This window comes from Nycticebus coucang, chromosome 23, assembly GCF_027406575.1.
Source record: "Nycticebus coucang isolate mNycCou1 chromosome 23, mNycCou1.pri, whole genome shotgun sequence".
Classification (NCBI taxonomy): Eukaryota; Metazoa; Chordata; class Mammalia; order Primates; family Lorisidae; genus Nycticebus; species Nycticebus coucang.
The window spans coordinates 37,125,789-37,142,600 of record NC_069802.1 but is presented as its reverse complement, the minus strand read 5'-3'; the positions used below and the strand labels follow the sequence as shown (position 1 = coordinate 37,142,600).

Genomic DNA, 16,812 nt, shown 5'->3' with positions numbered 1-16,812 from the left:
TTACAGAAGACAGAGAAACATTTTTAAAACACTGGCATTAGGGTTTTCTGCCATCAATTTTGTTGCTAGATTAGGAGAAAGAAAGATGGCATGGTTTTTAGTGCCTACAAGCGGGCTGCTTGGGCTTCAACAGCTCTGTGACTTTGGTCAAGTTTCCAAACTTCTCCATGCCTCAGTTTCAAAACATAGGGGTGGTAATAGTACTTCCTACCTCTTAGTGTTGTTATGAGGATCAAGTGAGTGGCACTGGGTGACAGAGTGAGACTCTGTACAAAAAAAGAAGGAAAGAAAGAAAGAATAGCAGAATAGCCTCTGGAGCATAGCGAGTCCAATATGTTAATTTTAATTCTTTTCACTTTAGGTTGGGTAGAGTGGAGGGAGAGGGGGAGGGGCCTTAGAGAACACTCTTGAGTCTTTGGTCCTGAGCAAGTGGAAACAAGTTAGCATTTATGAGGAAATGTGGGAGAGCAGGGAGGAGCAGGTTTGGGGGAGGGAACCTCAGCATGTCCAGTTTTAGCATTCTCCAATTGGAGATGTTTCATAAAAGGTGGATTTCTTTGTTTAGAATTTACTGAGAGATCTATCTAGGTAAAGATCTCAGCTTGGGAATCTTGAGCACATCCATGTGTGGAGATGAGTCGCCAAAGGAGTGTTGTTAGAGAAGAGGACTCTGCTCTGGGACAGTGAGACATTTAAACTTCCAGAGAGGAGCAGGAACTAGCGAAGCCTGAGAAGGAGCAGCCGACGGGGGAAGATAGTCCAGAGAAGCCAAGTGAAGAAAGTCTTTCCAAAGGAGGAAGAAGCCGGCTGTGTCAAGTGGTACTGAGAGGCCCAGAAAGTGAAGACTAGTTGTTGGATTTAACAGCGTGTGGAGCTTTGGTGATTTTGAATCATGACAAATGGGGGAAAAGGCAGATTCAGTGGGTTCAGAAGAGAATATGAAGAGAGGATTCCCTTTTGTGCAAGTGAGGCAGTAGCTGGAGGGAGATGTAGGATTAAAAATATTATTTTTCTTGTAAGATAAGTGAAATGATAGTTTATCTTTGCATGCTAAGGGAAATATCCAATAGAGAGAAAATCAGATGGCCCAGAATGAGGGAAGATAGTTGGCATCAAGTCCCTGTGTAGGTGGGAGGGGGGTAGGATCCAGTGCACAGGTGGAGGGATTGATCAGGGGGTAGGAGCACGGATGCTTCCACTGCAGGGAAGGCAGACTCTGGAGAGGGAGAGGGAACTTGGGAAAGTTATTGCTGTCCTTTTTGTTTTTTTGGCTATTTGTTAAAAATGCTTACACAGAATTGTTTGCTGATCTTAAGCTGGTATCTTTTTTCCATCTGGAGCACTCTGTGATTCTCAACAATTCCCTGCTTTTCCAGGAGCCTCTTGAACTGAGGGTCCCTGAACTTTAAGGTTCATTAGGTCCACGTAAACCTGGTGTGAGCAGACCCTCCATGCTAGCTGGCGTGTCGTCTGTCAGTGTCCCTTGCACTCAGCTCAGGACCTAGCACTGGCCAGGTGCTTGAAATGTGTTTCAGACTAAAAGGTTAAGTTCTGCAGGCCTCTGAGTTTCATCTCTCACTCTTTAGAGAACAGTGTGACAAGGCCGAATGATAGAAAACAAGGCAGTGTGACGGAGTGGAGTCCTCCCCTCTCTGTTGAGGGCCCTGTCTGACTCTGACAGAACCTGGTGGAAAGCCCTGCTCAGGGCTGCGTTCCTCTTTGCCCCACAGAGAGCAGAGAGGGCCTTGTGGAACTTGATTAGCTCATGTTAGAAGGGAGAGTGTGAGAGACTCCTGAACTTGGGAAAGTTTTTTTTGATCAGTTCTCTGTTCACAGTGAAATGGCAAGTGGAGTCATCTGCTGAGAAAGGGAGTCGTGTAGGAGGTTGGAGGAGAGAGAAGAAAATACTGAAAAGCACAAATTAAAATATGAAAGTTACTAATATTTCAGTCGCTGAAAATTACAATTAGTATCTTGATGTATTTACTTTTAGTATTTTTTTTTATGTTTAGGTATGTATTCACTCTTAGAAAAAACTGGCTATATTGCTTTATAACAGTTTTTATTAAAAAACATATCAAGAGCAATTGTGTGCTCTTGGTTTTTCTTTTTTGGTTTTTCATGTTGAATGTGCATAGAATTACTAGTGTATTTAATTAATCCTCTATTGTATGAAATATAGGATGCTTTTTCATTTTATCAGTAATGCTAGAACACACATCCTAATGAATAATCTTTTAGCATATTCTGGTTATCTCCTTAAAATAAATTCCTAGGAATAGAATACTTGTTAATATTTTACAGCACTTACATTGTTAAATTACTTTCCAGGAAAGGATGTACCAGTTTATACTTCTGGTAGTAATGCATGAGAATATCCACTTGCCTGTTCAACACTGGCTGAAAACAAAAACTTGGTCTTTGTAATAGCTTCCTCTGTCCCCTAACATCCCAAGGAACAGAAAAGAAATGATATCTAGCTGTCTTATGCCTTTTGTTAGGCTTTCTGTGAAGAGTTGGAGTCAATGATACAGGAACAATTTAAGAAGGGGAAGAATCCCACAGGCCTGTTGGCATTACAGCAGATTGCAGATTTCATGACTACGAATGTCCCAAACGTCTATCCAGCAGCCCCACAAGGAGGGATGGCTGCCTTAAACATGAGTGAGTAGCTCCTGACTTTTTATATATGTTCTGAAATGGTCCAGATAACATTTCCTAAAGCTTGCTCATATCTAATAGATGGGCATGCAGCTATGTATTACATAGAGTTGAGTGTTTTGGAGGCGAATGTTTTAGTTAGTTATAGTAAAAGATAGTCTGTATACCTAAAACTGTCGTGTCTGGTTTTTTTTTGTTTTTTTTTTTTTTGTGTAGAGACAGAGTCTCACTGTACTGCCCTCGGGTAGAGTGCCGTGGCGTCACACGGCTCACAGCAACCTCTAACTCTTGGGCTTATGTGATTCTCTTGCCTCAGCCTCCCGAGCAGCTGGGACTACAGGTGCCTGCCACAACGCCCGGCTATTTTTTTGTTGCAGTTTTGCCGGGGCTGGTTTTGAACCCGCCACCCTCGGCATATGGGGCCGGCGCCCTACTCACTGAGCCACAGGCGTCGCCCTGTCGTGTCTGTTTTTATAAGCCAGTGTGACACCATCATTTTCAGGGCAGATAACTTTATGTGGCTTCTTAGACCTGTTGCGAATTAAATAAACTAATCAGAAATAATGCTTGTGGAGTAGCACGGCAATTTTGCCTGAATTCATTTCAGCTGGGCCAACATTTCATATCCACCAACATTTCTTACCTACCATTCTTCATTGCTGCCTGGAAACCAGTGAGAAACAGAAAAATTCCCAAAGAAAAGCCAGAGGGAAAATATTGGGTAGGTGAACGTGAGAAAGGAATGGTGAGCTTTTTTTTTTTAATTGTTTTTTATTAAATCATAACTTTGTACATTGATGAATTTATGGGGTTCAGGGTAATGCTTCAATATACAATGTGAAATGCTTACATTGAAGTAAGTAACACATCCATCATAATTATACTCATTTCTTAATAGTTTTGAAATGTACCAAGAATGGTGAGCTTGGAGGTTTGCCATGGCTGTCAAGCTCGTAAGTGTCTCCCTGAGCCTAGAGAGACTGGAACATCATCTGGTCTGCCCTGTTGCTCGTGTCCTTGTCACTCTCTCAGGGTCTTGTTGAATAGTCAGAGCTGACTGACCAATATAAGGTACTGGCTTCTGTTAGGTCACCTGACATTTTCTGTTTTCCTTTCTTTTCCTTAAAAGCTGACTGACATTCATCAGACGTGATATGTAATTAATGTCTCCAGAGTATTAAGAGTCACATTTAATTTACTAGCTCAAACCATTATCCTGAAATCAAATGGCTGCCAGTAAGGTTTTCAAGTGTTCACATGGATTCTTAATGGATTTCAGTGCCATTTGATATGAGGTAGATAATAAAAGAATGTGTTTCACTGGTACCTTGTCTTCTAATCAGAGATAAAGGAAGGTCTTTCTTTTTGTTGTTGTTGTTTTAGACAGAGTCTCACTTTGTCACCCTTGGTAGAGTGCTGTGGTACCATAGCTTACGGCACCCTCAAGGAGGAGTTCAAGACCAACTAGCCTGAGCTCAAGCAGTCCGCCCATCTTGGCCTCCCAGAGTGCTAGGGTTACAGATGTGAGCTACTATGGCCTGCCTATTTCTTTATGATTTAAAAAAATTTTTCTTCTGGCTGGGCGTAATGATGCCTGTAATCTTAGCACTCTGGGAGGCCAAGGCAGGTGGATTGCCTGAGGTCATGGGTTCGAGACCAGCCTGAACAAGTAGGAGACCTTGTCTCTAAAAATAGCCGGGTGTTGTGGCGGGCACCTATAGTCCCAGCTACGTGGGAGGCTGAGGCAGGAAAATCCACTGGAGCCCACGAGTTTGAGGTTGTTGTGCACTGTGATGCCATGGCACTCTACCAAGGGCAACAAAGTCAGACTCTGTCTAAAAAAAATTTTTTTTTCTTCCTTTGCACTTTATTTTGTTTTATTTATTTTATTTTTTCAAGACAGAGTCTCACTATGTTGCCCTCGGTGGAATGTCGTGGCGTCACAGCTCACAGCAACCTCTAATGCTTGGGCTTAAGCGATTCTCTTGCCTCAGCCTCCCAAGTAGCTGGGACTATAGGCACCTGCCACAACGCTTGGCTGTTTTTTGTTGCAATTGTCTTTGTTTTTTTTTTTTTTTTTTTCAGCTGGCTTGGGCCGAGTTCGAACCCACCAGCCTCGTTGCATTGGCTGGCACCATAACCACTATGCTACGGGTGCCGAGCCATATTTTACTTTCTTTTAGATATTATCTGTGTGTTTTTATCTTGTTACACATATAGCTTCTAGTTTTCTATTTTTTATTTTTATTTTTTGAGACAGGGTATCACTTTTGCCACCTAGCCTGGGGGTGCAGTGGTTCTATCTCAGCTAACTGTAGCCTTGGATTCCTGGCTTCAAGGGATCCCCCTGCCTCAGCTTCCCAAAATACTGGGAATATAGGCATATGCCACCTTAAGCATCTAATTTACTTTCATGTTCTAGCACATCATTTCTGAATTTTGCTAATATATAATGTTTTTTCATATCTTATTTTGTTAATGCCTTTAGGTTGTCGTGAAATATGACTGATACACTTAGCTACTTTGAAAAAAGAAAAAGTTGTCATGAAATAATAGGTTATAGTTTTCATCTGTTTTGTGGATTTGTCTTTCTTTGCTGCTTTTGTTATCTGTAGAGATGTTATTCTGCTCATTTTCTTTTTTTCTTATAATAAATTTGGATGCTATTTGGTCATGATCTTTTCTGTTCTTTTTTACATGAAACTAGTTTCCCTGAAGGAGGCTTGTTCAGGAAAGCTTTTCTAATATTTAGAAATATAAGCTTTTCTAATATTCTAGCTTTTCTAGAGTACCCTTGTCTGTTGTTTTTTTGAAGTGATAAAAAAAATATGGCATCTTATTAGAAATCTGTTTCTGTTCTTCGGCTTTTATCTGGACCTCTTCTTTCCTTTTCTTGGTATTCTTGTGCTACTCGGTTTAGGTTCTAATTTCCACAAGTTCTCTGTGTGGGACTGCACTGAAGGGAGTTCTGGCTAGTGTGGAGAATTTGTAAGGATTAAAGTATACAGAACTAGGCGGTGTCTGTGGCACAGTGGGTAGGACGCCGGCCCCATATACCGAAGGTGGCGGGTTCAAACCCGGCCCTGACCAAACTGCAACAAAAAATAGCTGGATGTTGTGGCGGGCTCCTCTAGTCCCAACTACTCGGGAGGCTGAGGCAAGGAATCACCTAAGCCGAGGAGTTGGAGGTTGCTGTGAGCTGTGATGCCCTAGCACTCTACAGAGGGTGATAAAGTGAGACTGTCTCAAAAAAAAAAGAAAGAAAGAAAGAAAGTGTACAGACCTCTTCTTGGTTTCAGCTCCTGTTCTCAGGTTGACCCTCTCAGCTTTCCATTGAGTTCTTGTTGGTTCTCTGGAGACTCTCGAGTCTGGCCTTTCTCAGTGTCCGCTACACGGATGGTAATGGTGCTTAGTCATTGTTACCTCTACCCACTATGTTCTCAGTTTTGTGGGTCTACCTGGATACTTAGTGTATTATAGGTATCATCCTTGGGTTTTTGGTTTAGTTAAAACCACAACATTTTGATTTCTTAAAATGCCCCCTACTTTTTTTTTTAGAGATTGATTCTTGCCACGTCCCTCAGGCTGCAGTGTACTGACTATAGGCTGGTTGTAGCACCCTGTACCGTTGAACTCCTGGACTCCAGCAAGCTGTCTACCTGCGCCTTCCAAATAGCTGGGATTACAGAAACAAATTACTGCACCTGGCTTCTAGTTATTTTTTTATTAAGGTTGGGAGAGGGATTTAGGAAGAAGTAAAAACTATGCTGTCACTACTACCATCTTCTGATAATTTTCTAAAAAACAATTTTTGCAGTTTAAAAATATGGGCAAGCCATGGTGGCTGACTCTTATAATCCTAGCACTTTGAAGGCTGAAGTGAAAAGATCACTTGAGGCCAGGAGTTGGAGACCAGACTCAATATAGTGAGACTCTGGGTGGCGCCTGTGGCTCAGTTGGTAGGGCGCCGGCCCCATATGCTGAGGGTGGCGGGTTCAAGCCCGGTCCCGGCCAAACTGCAAAACCAAAAAATAGCCGGCGTTGTGGCGGGCGCCTGTGGTCCCAGCTGCTCGGGAGGCTGAGGCAGGAGAATCGCTTAAGCCCAGGAGTTGGAGGTTGCTGTGAGCTGTGTGAGGCCACGGCACTCTGTCGAGGGCCATAAAGTGAGACTCTGTCTCTACAAAAAAAAAAAAAATATATATATATATATAGTGAGACTCTATCTCTACAAATTTAAGTTAGCTGAGTGCGATGGCCCACATTTGTAGTCCTACCTACTCAGGAGGCTGAGGCAGGAGGATCATGTGAGCCCAGGAGTTCAGGTTGCAGTGAGCTGTGATCATGTCACTGCATTCCAACTGGGCAGCAGAGAGAGACTCTGCCTCCAAAATGAAGAAAGAAAGAAAGAATCAAATGTAGCAATACATAAAGACCCCATTGAGGTCATCCTCTTTTTTTTTTTTGGTAGAGACAGAGTTTCACTTTATGGCCCTCGGTAGAGTGCCGTGGCATCACACAGCTCACAGCAACCTCCAACCCCTGGGCTTAAGTGATTCTCTTGCCTCAGCCTCCCGAGTAGCTGGGACTACAGGCACCCGCCACAACACCCGGCTAATTTTTTGTTGTTGCAGTTCTGCTGGGGCCCAGTTTGAGCCTGCCACCCTCGGTATATGGGGCCGGCACCCTACCGACTGAGCCACAGGTGCCGCCCTGAGGTCATCGTCTTAAACACTTTTTCTTCCTTTTCCTGTGTTATTTTTTCTTGCCTTATTGCATTGGCTAGAATTACCTCAGTGCAATATTCAGTAAGGGTACAAGAGTATGCATCCTTGCATTGTTCTTAGTCTTAGAGGAAAACATTTGGTTTTTCATCATTATGCTTGATGTTAGTGGTAGATTTTTTGAAATATTGTTTATCAAGTTGAGATGTTCCCATCTATTCCTAATCTATTTAGAGCTTTCTTCCTGAATGGATACTGAATTTAATGAAATGCTTCTTCATCTATTAAAATGATCCCATGAGTTTTTTTTTCTTTCATTTGATATGATGAGTTATGTTGATTGGTTTTTGAATGCTGAACTATATTGCTTCTTGGCCTTTTGGCCAAGACCAAGTGTGAATGCTGAACTAACCTTGCATTCTTGAGATACTTCCTGTTGTCATGGTATGTTACTTTTTAATACATATATTGCTGGGCTATTTGTTAAAATTTCATTAATTTTTAGACTATGTTCATGGGAGATACAGTCTGTTTTTTCTTGTAATGTCTTTTGTTCTGTTGTTTTTTTTTTGTTTTTGGCCGGGGCTGGGCTTGAACCCGCCACCTCCAGCATATAGGGCTGGTGCCCTACTCTTCTGAGCCACAGGCGCCGCCCTGTTCTGTTTTTTTTGAGCTAGAGTCTCACTTTGTTGCCCCAGATTAGAGTGCTGTGGCATCATAGCTCATAGCAACTTCAAACTCCTGGGCTCAAGTGATTCTCTTGCCTCATATAGCTGGGACTACAGATACCCACCACAATGCCCAGCTAATTGTTCTATTTTTTAGTAGTGATGTGGTCTTGGTCTTTCTTAGGATGGTCTAAAAGTCTTGAGCTCAAGCAGTCTACCTGCCTTCGCCTCCCAGAATGCTAGGATTACAGGTGTGAGCCACCATGCCCAGCTTCTTCTTGTAATGTCTTGTGATGGAATATCTTTGTGTGGTTTTAATATCAAGGTAATCCTGGACTTATAGAAAGAGAAAGTGTTCTGAAAGACTACATATAATTTTCTGGAAGAATTTATATAAAGTTGGTATTATTTCTTTCTTAAATATTTGGCAGAATTAACAGTGAAGTTATTTGGGCCTAGAATGTTCTTTGTGGGAGTTTTGTTATCTATAAATTTAGCTTAATAGAAATAGGGCTGTTCAGGATCTGTTCTTCTGGAGTGAACTTTGGTATCTTAGTATCTTTTTTTTTTTTGTAGAGACAGAGTCTCACTGTACCGCCCTCGGGTAGAGTGCCGTGGCGTCACACGGCTCACAGCAACCTCTCTTGGGCTTACACGATTCTCTTGCCTCAGCCTCCCAAGCAGCTGGGACTACAGGCGCCTGCCACAATGCCCGGCTATTTTTTTGTTGCAGTTTGGCCGGGGCTGCGTTTGAACCCGCCACCCTCAGCATATGGGGCCGGCGGCCTACTCACTGAACCACAGGCGCCGCCCAGTATCTTAGTATCTTTCAAAGAATTTTTTTCTTCTGTGCTGAAGAGTTGGTTGGCATAGTTGTTGGTGTCAGCCCTTTATTTTTTACAAAAAGTCAGATAGATCCTAATTCAAATCTCAGTTTTATTATTCAAAGGCAGTCTGATCTTTTGGAAGTCACGTAGCTTCTCTAAGCCATTTGTCATCAATGAAATGGGAATAATAACCCCTGCCTCCGAGGTTGTTAGGCTAAACTAAGCTGCTTCACATAGACAGCAGTGCAGTGCCTCTCTCACACAGCAGGGGCTCAGCAATCAGTGGTGACTGTCGTTCTTTGTGTCTCTGGCTGAAGTTCCATCCCATTCTGGGTTAGGGTTATCTGTTTCTGTGTGTGTTTCCCAGTCTAGAATGTGGGCTCCATGAGGGCAGGGATATGTCCCATCTCCATGTCCCCTGCAGCACCCAGCCCAGGCCCCTATCTTATGGCCTGTCTCCTCCTAGCCTGGGTCTTGGTGTCAACCCTTTATTATTCTTACACTGTCTGTAGAGCATGTAGCGACATCCTCTCTTCACTTCTTCATATGAATTATTTCTATCTCCTCTCTTTTGCTGATTAGTCTAGATAAAGGATTATTTTATTTTATTATTTAAATTTATTTTTAACTTTATTATTAATCTTAAAGAACCACCTTTCATTTAAAAAATAAAAAAACCAGCTCGGCACCTGTAGCTCAAGTGGCTTAGGCGCCAGCCACATACACCAGAGCTTTCGGGCTTGAATCCATCCCAGACCTGCCAAACAACAAGACGACTACAACCAAAAAATAGCCGGGCGTTGGGGCAGTTGCCTGTAGTCCCAGCTACTTGGGAGGTAGAGGCAAGAGAATTGCTTAAGTCCAGGAGTTGGAGGTTGCTGTGAGCTGTAATGTTATGGCGACAGCTTAAGGCTCTGTCTCAAGAAAAAGAAAAAATTCAAAAACCTTATAAAATCTTTCTCCTTTTCTAATATATGCGTTTAATGTTGTAAATTTCCTCCTATGCATGCTGTGCTGCATTCCACAAATTTGGCTACTTTTTTTTTTTTGAGACAGAGTCTCAATATGTCATCCCCAGTAGAGTGCAGTGGTGTCACAGCTCACAGCAACCTCAAACTCTTGGGCATAAGTGATTTTCTTGCCTCAGTCTCTCAAGTAGTTGGTTACATTTTAGTTGTTGATTTCTAAATTAATTATATTAAGGTTGGAGAAGATGTAGAATGTAGAAGATGACTATTTCAGGACCAATATAATTTGATTTACATTTGATAAGAAATATGGAGGCTATCATTATTATTATTATTTTTTTTTAGAGACAGGGTCTTGCTCTGTTGCCTAGGCTGGAGTGGCACCATCACAGCTCTCTGTTGTATTAAACTCCTGGGCACACACATTCCTCCACCTCAGCCTCCCAAGTGGCTGGGACTACAGGCATGTGCCTCCACTCCCAGATAATTAAAAAAAAAAAGTTTAGTAGAAACAGGGTCTCACTATGTTGTCTAGGCTGGTGTTAAACTCCTGGCTTCAAGTGATTCTCCCAGCTCGGCCTCCCAAAGTACTGGAATTTTAGGCATGAGGCATTACACCCAGCCTGAGGCTTTTTTAAAAAAGACAGAGAATGGGGTTTTGCTATGTTGTCCATTCATGGGTACAATCATGGTGCACCACAGCCTTGAATTCCTGGCCCCAAGTGATCCTCCCACCTTGGCATCCTGAGTAGGTGGGGCTATAGGCACATGCTAGTGTACCCAGCTGAATTTTGTTTTTCTTTCTTTTAGGTCTTGGTATGGTGACTCCTGTGAATGACCTTAGAGGATCTGATTCAATTGCGTATGACAAAGGGGAGAAGTTATTGCGGTGTAAATTGGCAGCATTTTATAGACTGGCGGATCTCTTTGGGTGGTCTCAGCTTATCTACAATCACATCACAGTGAGTATTAAATGGTAACTGAATGACATGAAATGTCATGTGTCTAGCTCTGCCTCTTTCCATTTATCAAGCTGAGCTTCAGTAAATCTTAGAAAACCTCTTGTGGTTCCTGACTGCAGAGCATAATAATCTGAGAATTAGCCAATCTGGCTTAAAAGTTATAAAAACATTAGTTCTTTAAAACTTCGTTTTTCTTGCATGCTAAGCTAATAAATGAGTGTTCATTATAGGCAGTTTCCTAAAATTCTTTTTATGCTTAAAACCTAAGAATGAAGATGTTTTCCAACTTTGACCACTTGTTTGCCATGGGTCCACTTCCAGGAACTTTTCATGTTTGAGCCTGAACGTGACATGCTTGTGTGTGCTCAGCGCTCTCTTGCTGTGTAGAATGTTACCCTGCTTGGTTTCCCCGTGGCAGGTAGGATCACCCATTCCGTACGTTCACTCCATCTCTGCACACAGGAATATAAGCTCCATAAGGAGAATCTCAGTTGTAGTCCCTGCTGTGGCTCTGGGACCAGGAGCTGTGCCTGGCATATAGTGGGCATGTGATAAACTCATGTCTAGTAGATGGCTGAGCTGAAATTACCTTAATTACCACAAAAAACCTGAAATCACCACAATTTTACCAGTAAAATTGTGAGCAAGAGCTCACTGGGGCCATTGGGTATTTTGGGGTTTTGTTTTGTTTTGTTTTGTTTCAAGCAGGGAAACTGTTACTCTTTCACCCAGGCTAGAGTGCAGTGGAGTGATCATAGCTCACAGCAGCCTCTAACTCCTGGGCTCAAGTGATCCTCTTGTCTCAGTATCCCAAGTAGCTGGGAGTACAGGAGCCCTCTTCCACATCCAGCATTTAAAAATATTTGTAAAGGTGAGATCTCACTATGCTGCCCAGGCTGGTCTTAAGCTCCTGGCCTCAAGTGATCCATTGCCTTCAACCTCCCAAAGTGCTGGGGTTGCAGGTGTTGCCCACCATGCCCACCCTCCTTTGGATATTTGATCAGTGGGTTCATTTAGCCTAGCACAAGTGCCAGCTCTGTTCCTGGTGCTTGCAGGAAAATTGCTGTCCTCTCAACTAATTCTGCTTGACATATGTAGAAGTGGAGATTTAATGCTAAATGACTATCTAGAAATTAGTTCCATGACATTGTTGCAGCTGTCATAGGAAATGAAACCCCTGGCTTTGATAACAGCTTCACATTCTTCGCAGGTTTTAAAATGCTATTTGCCACTAGTCTTCTTATGAATGCTATTTAAATATGTTTGAATTGGTTGTCTTACCTCTAATTATTTAGGAATTGGCAGGATTAAAATTAGTTTAGTCTTCTGTAAATGCTTAATATTGGGTAAAAAGAAATGCAGGTTACCAAAAATATTTTTTCCATCTTATAAACTGGAACTAGAGACTCTGTGATGAAGGAAGGTTCTGTTTACTTGTTTATTTAATACTATGGCATCAATTTTTTGTTTACAGTTCAGGTGTTATCTGTAGACATTTAACAGAAAAGTAAATATTAATAGTCTCCATGCAGTAAAAAAGTGCTAACAGGTCATTCTGTCCTTTCTTTGAAAGAGGGTCATAGAGATTTTCTGCTAAAGGGATTTTAAAGTGCTAACAGGTATTAGAATATTGAAGATGATTGTCTGAATTAGATCTTTAAGATTGCTTTGGATTTAGAGAAGTCTTTGTAGGGAGATGGGCACAGACTGGGTGGCCCAGTTAGCACAATGGGCAGGGCCTCCTCTCCTGGTGGTGTGTGGCTGATTGCTGGGCTTTTCCATCCTGATGTCAGTGGACCACTGTTAATGCCCAACACCTGCAGACCCCCTGGAGGTTGCACTTGTGACCCAGGTGCTGTATTCAGGGACTTGATAATGATACCTGCTAGAGGTCTCAACGAGTGACCTGAAGATCTATAACAGGGTTGTGTGGGAAGAGACTCCAGGAGAACAGTGCGGGCTGTGGAGAGGCCCACTGCTGAGGGAACCCCTCTGAAATGTCCTCCTGCCTTTTTGCTTGATGTCTACACTTTTGAATGTTCTCCCTTTTGCTTCAGATTCAGAGAATTTTAATATTTTAAGCTTTTTAAATTAAAATATGTAGATCTGTTAAGTTCATAGTTAAAATATCTCTTAAGGAAATAAGTCAAAGAAGAAAACATGGGCGGTGGCTTTGTGGCTCAGTGAGTAGGGCGCCAGCCCCATATACCGAGGGTGGCAGGTTCGAACCTGGCCCCAGCCAAACTGCAATTAAAAAAAAAAAAAATAGGCTAAGCGCCTGTGGCTCAATCGGCTAAGGTGCCTGCCACATACACCTGAGCTGGCGAATCCAGCCTGGGCCCAGCAAACAATAATGACGGCTGCAACCAAAAAAATAGCCAGGCATTGTGGCGGGTGCCTGTAGTCCTAGCTATTTGGGAGGCTGAGGCAAGAGAATTGCTTAAGCTCAAGAGTTTGATGTTCCTATCAGCTGTGATGCCACGGCACTCTACTGAGGGCAACATAGACTCTGTCTAAATAAAAATAAAAATAAATAAATACTAAAAAAGAAAAGAGATTTTTAAAGGGACAAAAAAAACAAAAAGAAAATACTAATGAAAATAACTAAATAGGCAGGTCATGGTGGCTCATGCCTATAATCCTAGCACTTTGGGGGGCTACCTGTGCTTATGAGTTTGAGACCAGCCTAAGCCAGTGTGAGACCCTGTCTCTATTACAAATAGAAAAACTGAGGCAAGAGAATCACTTGAACCCAAGAGTTGGAGGTTGCTGTGAGCTGTGACATCACGGCACTCTACCCAGGGTGACAGCTTGAGATTCTATCTCAAAAAAGAGAAAATAACTAAATAAAAATACTACTTAAAATAAACTCATTATTAGAAATGAGAAAATATGAAATGTATACTTTTTTTTTTTTTTTTTTGAAGGAGACAGAGTCTCACTACTGTCAGACTGGAGTACAGCTCACTGTAGCTCCAAACTCCTGGGCTCAAGTGATCCTCCTTCCTCAGCCTCCCAAGCAGCTGGGACTGTTAGTGTACAGGCCCACCTAATTTTTAAATGTTTTATTTTTAAAGAGATGCTGTCTCACTATGTTACCCAGGCTGATCTCGATCTTCTGGCCTCAAGCAGTCCCTTCCACCTAGGCCTTCCAAGGCACTGGGATTATAGGTGTGAACCAAGCCTGGCCTGAAATATGTAATATTTGTAGCTATATGAAACATATTGTATAATGAAAAAAGAAGTGATTAAATAAACATGGCTATATAATTTTTTTTTTTAAATATGGAATCCAACAGCATGCATCTAAAATCTATGGTGAGGAGCAAAAGGCCAAGAATAGAGGAGACACTCCTGAAGAGCTAGGCAAGGAGATTTTTCCTCTCAAATATGAAATTTAATATAAAGTGATGGTAATTAACATAATATGCTTTGGGCAAAGGAAGAGACAGATAGACCAGTGGGACAGAAGATGAAGCCCCAGACCAGGTCTGCATGCATCAAAATTAGACACACAGAGAGTGGGCCTTGACCATCAGCAGAGAGGGACAGACTAGGCAGCAGTTGGTGCTGGAACACTAAGACTGAAAAATCACACTTTGGGTGGGCGCCGTAGCTCATGCCTGTGATTGCAGCACTCTGGGAGGCCCAGGGAGGTAGACAGCTTGAGCTCAGGAGTTTGAGACCATAGTTGAGACCCTGTCTCTACTAAAAATAGAAAAACTATCCAAGTGTGGTGGCAGGTGCCTGTAGTCCAAAGATGTCCTTTGTTAACTGAGGGCAACAAATTGAGACTCTGTCTCAAAAAAAACAAAAAAAAAAAAAAAAGAGAGAAAGGGAGTGCTTAATACATAATTCAGGATAGTGGTTACTTTTGGGATAGAGCTGGTGGGATATTAGAATTTATTGTCATATATCTTTTAAGTACTCTTTTTTTTTTTTTTTTAAATAGTTTCACTTTGTCACCCTAGGTAGAGTGCCATGACGTCATAGCTCATAGCAACCTCAAACTCTTGGACTCAAGCAATTCTCTTGCTTTAGCTGGGACTCCAGGCGCCCGCCACAATGCCTGTCTATTTTTTTTGTTGCAGTTGTCATTGTTGCTTAGCAGGCCCAGGCCAGGTTCGAACCCACCAACTTCCATGTATATATGGCTGGCACTGCAACCACTGTGCTATGGGCGTCAAGCCGGCAAGGTGAAAGTTTTTATTTTTTATTTATTTATTTTATTTATTTTTTTTATTTTATTTAGTTTTTGGCCAGGGCTGGGTTTGAACCCACCACCTCTGGGGTACGGGGCCAGCGCCCTACCCCTTTGAGCCACAGGCACCACCCAAGGTAAAAGTTTTTAAACATTCAGTAATCTCTGACTATGAACTAGATGTTTAGCCTAGGGCCACATTCTAAGTACTGTTTTGTGTGTATGTTTTCAAAATAAAAACTTGTAAAATAGGGCGGTTCCTGTAGCTCAAAGGAGTAGGGCGCAGGCCTCATGTACCAGAGGTGGTGGGTTCAAACCTGACCCTGGCCAAAAGCTGCAAAAAAAAAAAAAAAAAAAGCCTTATAAAATAAGCCCCCAAATCTGCCATTTAGTTTTTCTTATTTCCTCTGTTTCTTCATTCCAGACAATATATACACAAATTCTATGTTTTTTATGTTTTTTTGACCCCAACTTGGGGATTTAGAGCAGTTGCCTGGTTTTGCATTAGATAGTTAAAAGGGCAGCATAAGGTGGTTTACGCCTGTAATCCTAGCACTTTGGGAGGCTGAGGTGGGTTGATCACTTGAATTCACGAGTTGAAGACCAGCCTGAGCAAGAGCGAGACCCTGTCTCTAAAAAATGGCTAGGCGTTGTGGTGGGTGTTTGTAGTCCCAGCTACTTGGGAAGCTGAGGCAAGAGGATTGCTTGAGCTTATGAGTTTGTTGTTGCTGTGAGTTATGATGCTACGGCACTGGATGGGGGGCAAGAAAGTGAGACTCTGTCTCAAAAAAAAGAAAAGAGTTCAGCATGCTTTTTAAGATAAAAGAGCTGAGTTCAGGGAATAAAAAGCAAAGCTAAGTCGGCAGTGATGGGAAGATGTTTTGGGAGAAGGTAGAAAGTGCATATTTTTGAAATACCTGAAAGAGAGCAGAGAAGTGGGTGATAGGGATTTATAGAGGCTGGATATAATAGGGATGAATGTACAGAAGATAAATTCATTAATGGTAATTTACCGTTACTTCTCCTACTGACATTAAAGGTAGTAATAATGGGAGATGCCACTTACTGGGAGTTTTATAGGACAAGCCCTTGTCATCACTTAATGGATAAGTAGCACAGGAGCTCAGGGTGCCAAAAGCAGCTTAGCAAATTAATTCTTGCAGAGTTAGGATTTGAACTTGAGTCTTATCTGACTTTGGGTGTTATTCTCTTAACCCTGTTATACAATACTGGAGCAATCAGGTGAATTTAGCAGAAAGGTGACATAAGGGGAGATTAGGATTGTTTCAGATATCTGAGAATTTTAAATGGCAGCAGGGAGGTAGAACTTGTTCTGTGTGGTAACGACACAGGAAGGCAGACTCCTGCTAATGTGAGAAAGTGAGTGTTCACTGTTAGGTGTCCAGCTTCTGTTCATTATTCACAGCACGGCAGTATGGGGGACATGATGGGTTCTCAGCACTCTTCTGCTTAGTGAAGAAATAAAGCCCTGTCTGCAGAATTATACCCTGCAGGTCCAGATGTATTTCTGTTTGGGACACCACAGAAGTTATTGCACTCCTCAGGGCGTTGCCCTAGATACTTTAAGTCCTTCCCAACAAATACTGAATCCACCTGTCTGACCCAACGTAGGATTCTGGATTTCTTAACCCAGTAGTTAGTGTGTTCAGCTGAGTCTACCCCAAGATGATCATAAAAAATGGATTGAACTTTTGGGGGTCCCTGCTCTTCCTTCTCACTGCTCTGTTCCTGGCAGCTGCATGTCTTTGGTGTGCAGTGTGGGCCAGTCTGCACTGAGTGAACT

The 16,812-nt window shown here is 42.3% G+C and overlaps 1 protein-coding gene across 11 annotated transcripts in view; it reads left to right on the top strand.

The window, feature by feature from the left end:
- ADD1 (adducin 1) overlaps positions 1–16,812 on the top strand; it is a 71,829-nt gene that overhangs the window by 32,529 nt on the left and 22,488 nt on the right. For all 11 annotated transcript variants that reach the window (XM_053577955.1, XM_053577960.1, XM_053577954.1 and 8 more), the window contains 2 exons: positions 2,502–2,664; positions 10,656–10,807. In XM_053577955.1, coding sequence (XP_053433930.1) covers positions 2,502–2,664; positions 10,656–10,807 — 315 coding nt within the window. The remainder of the gene's footprint in view (positions 1–2,501; positions 2,665–10,655; positions 10,808–16,812) is intronic.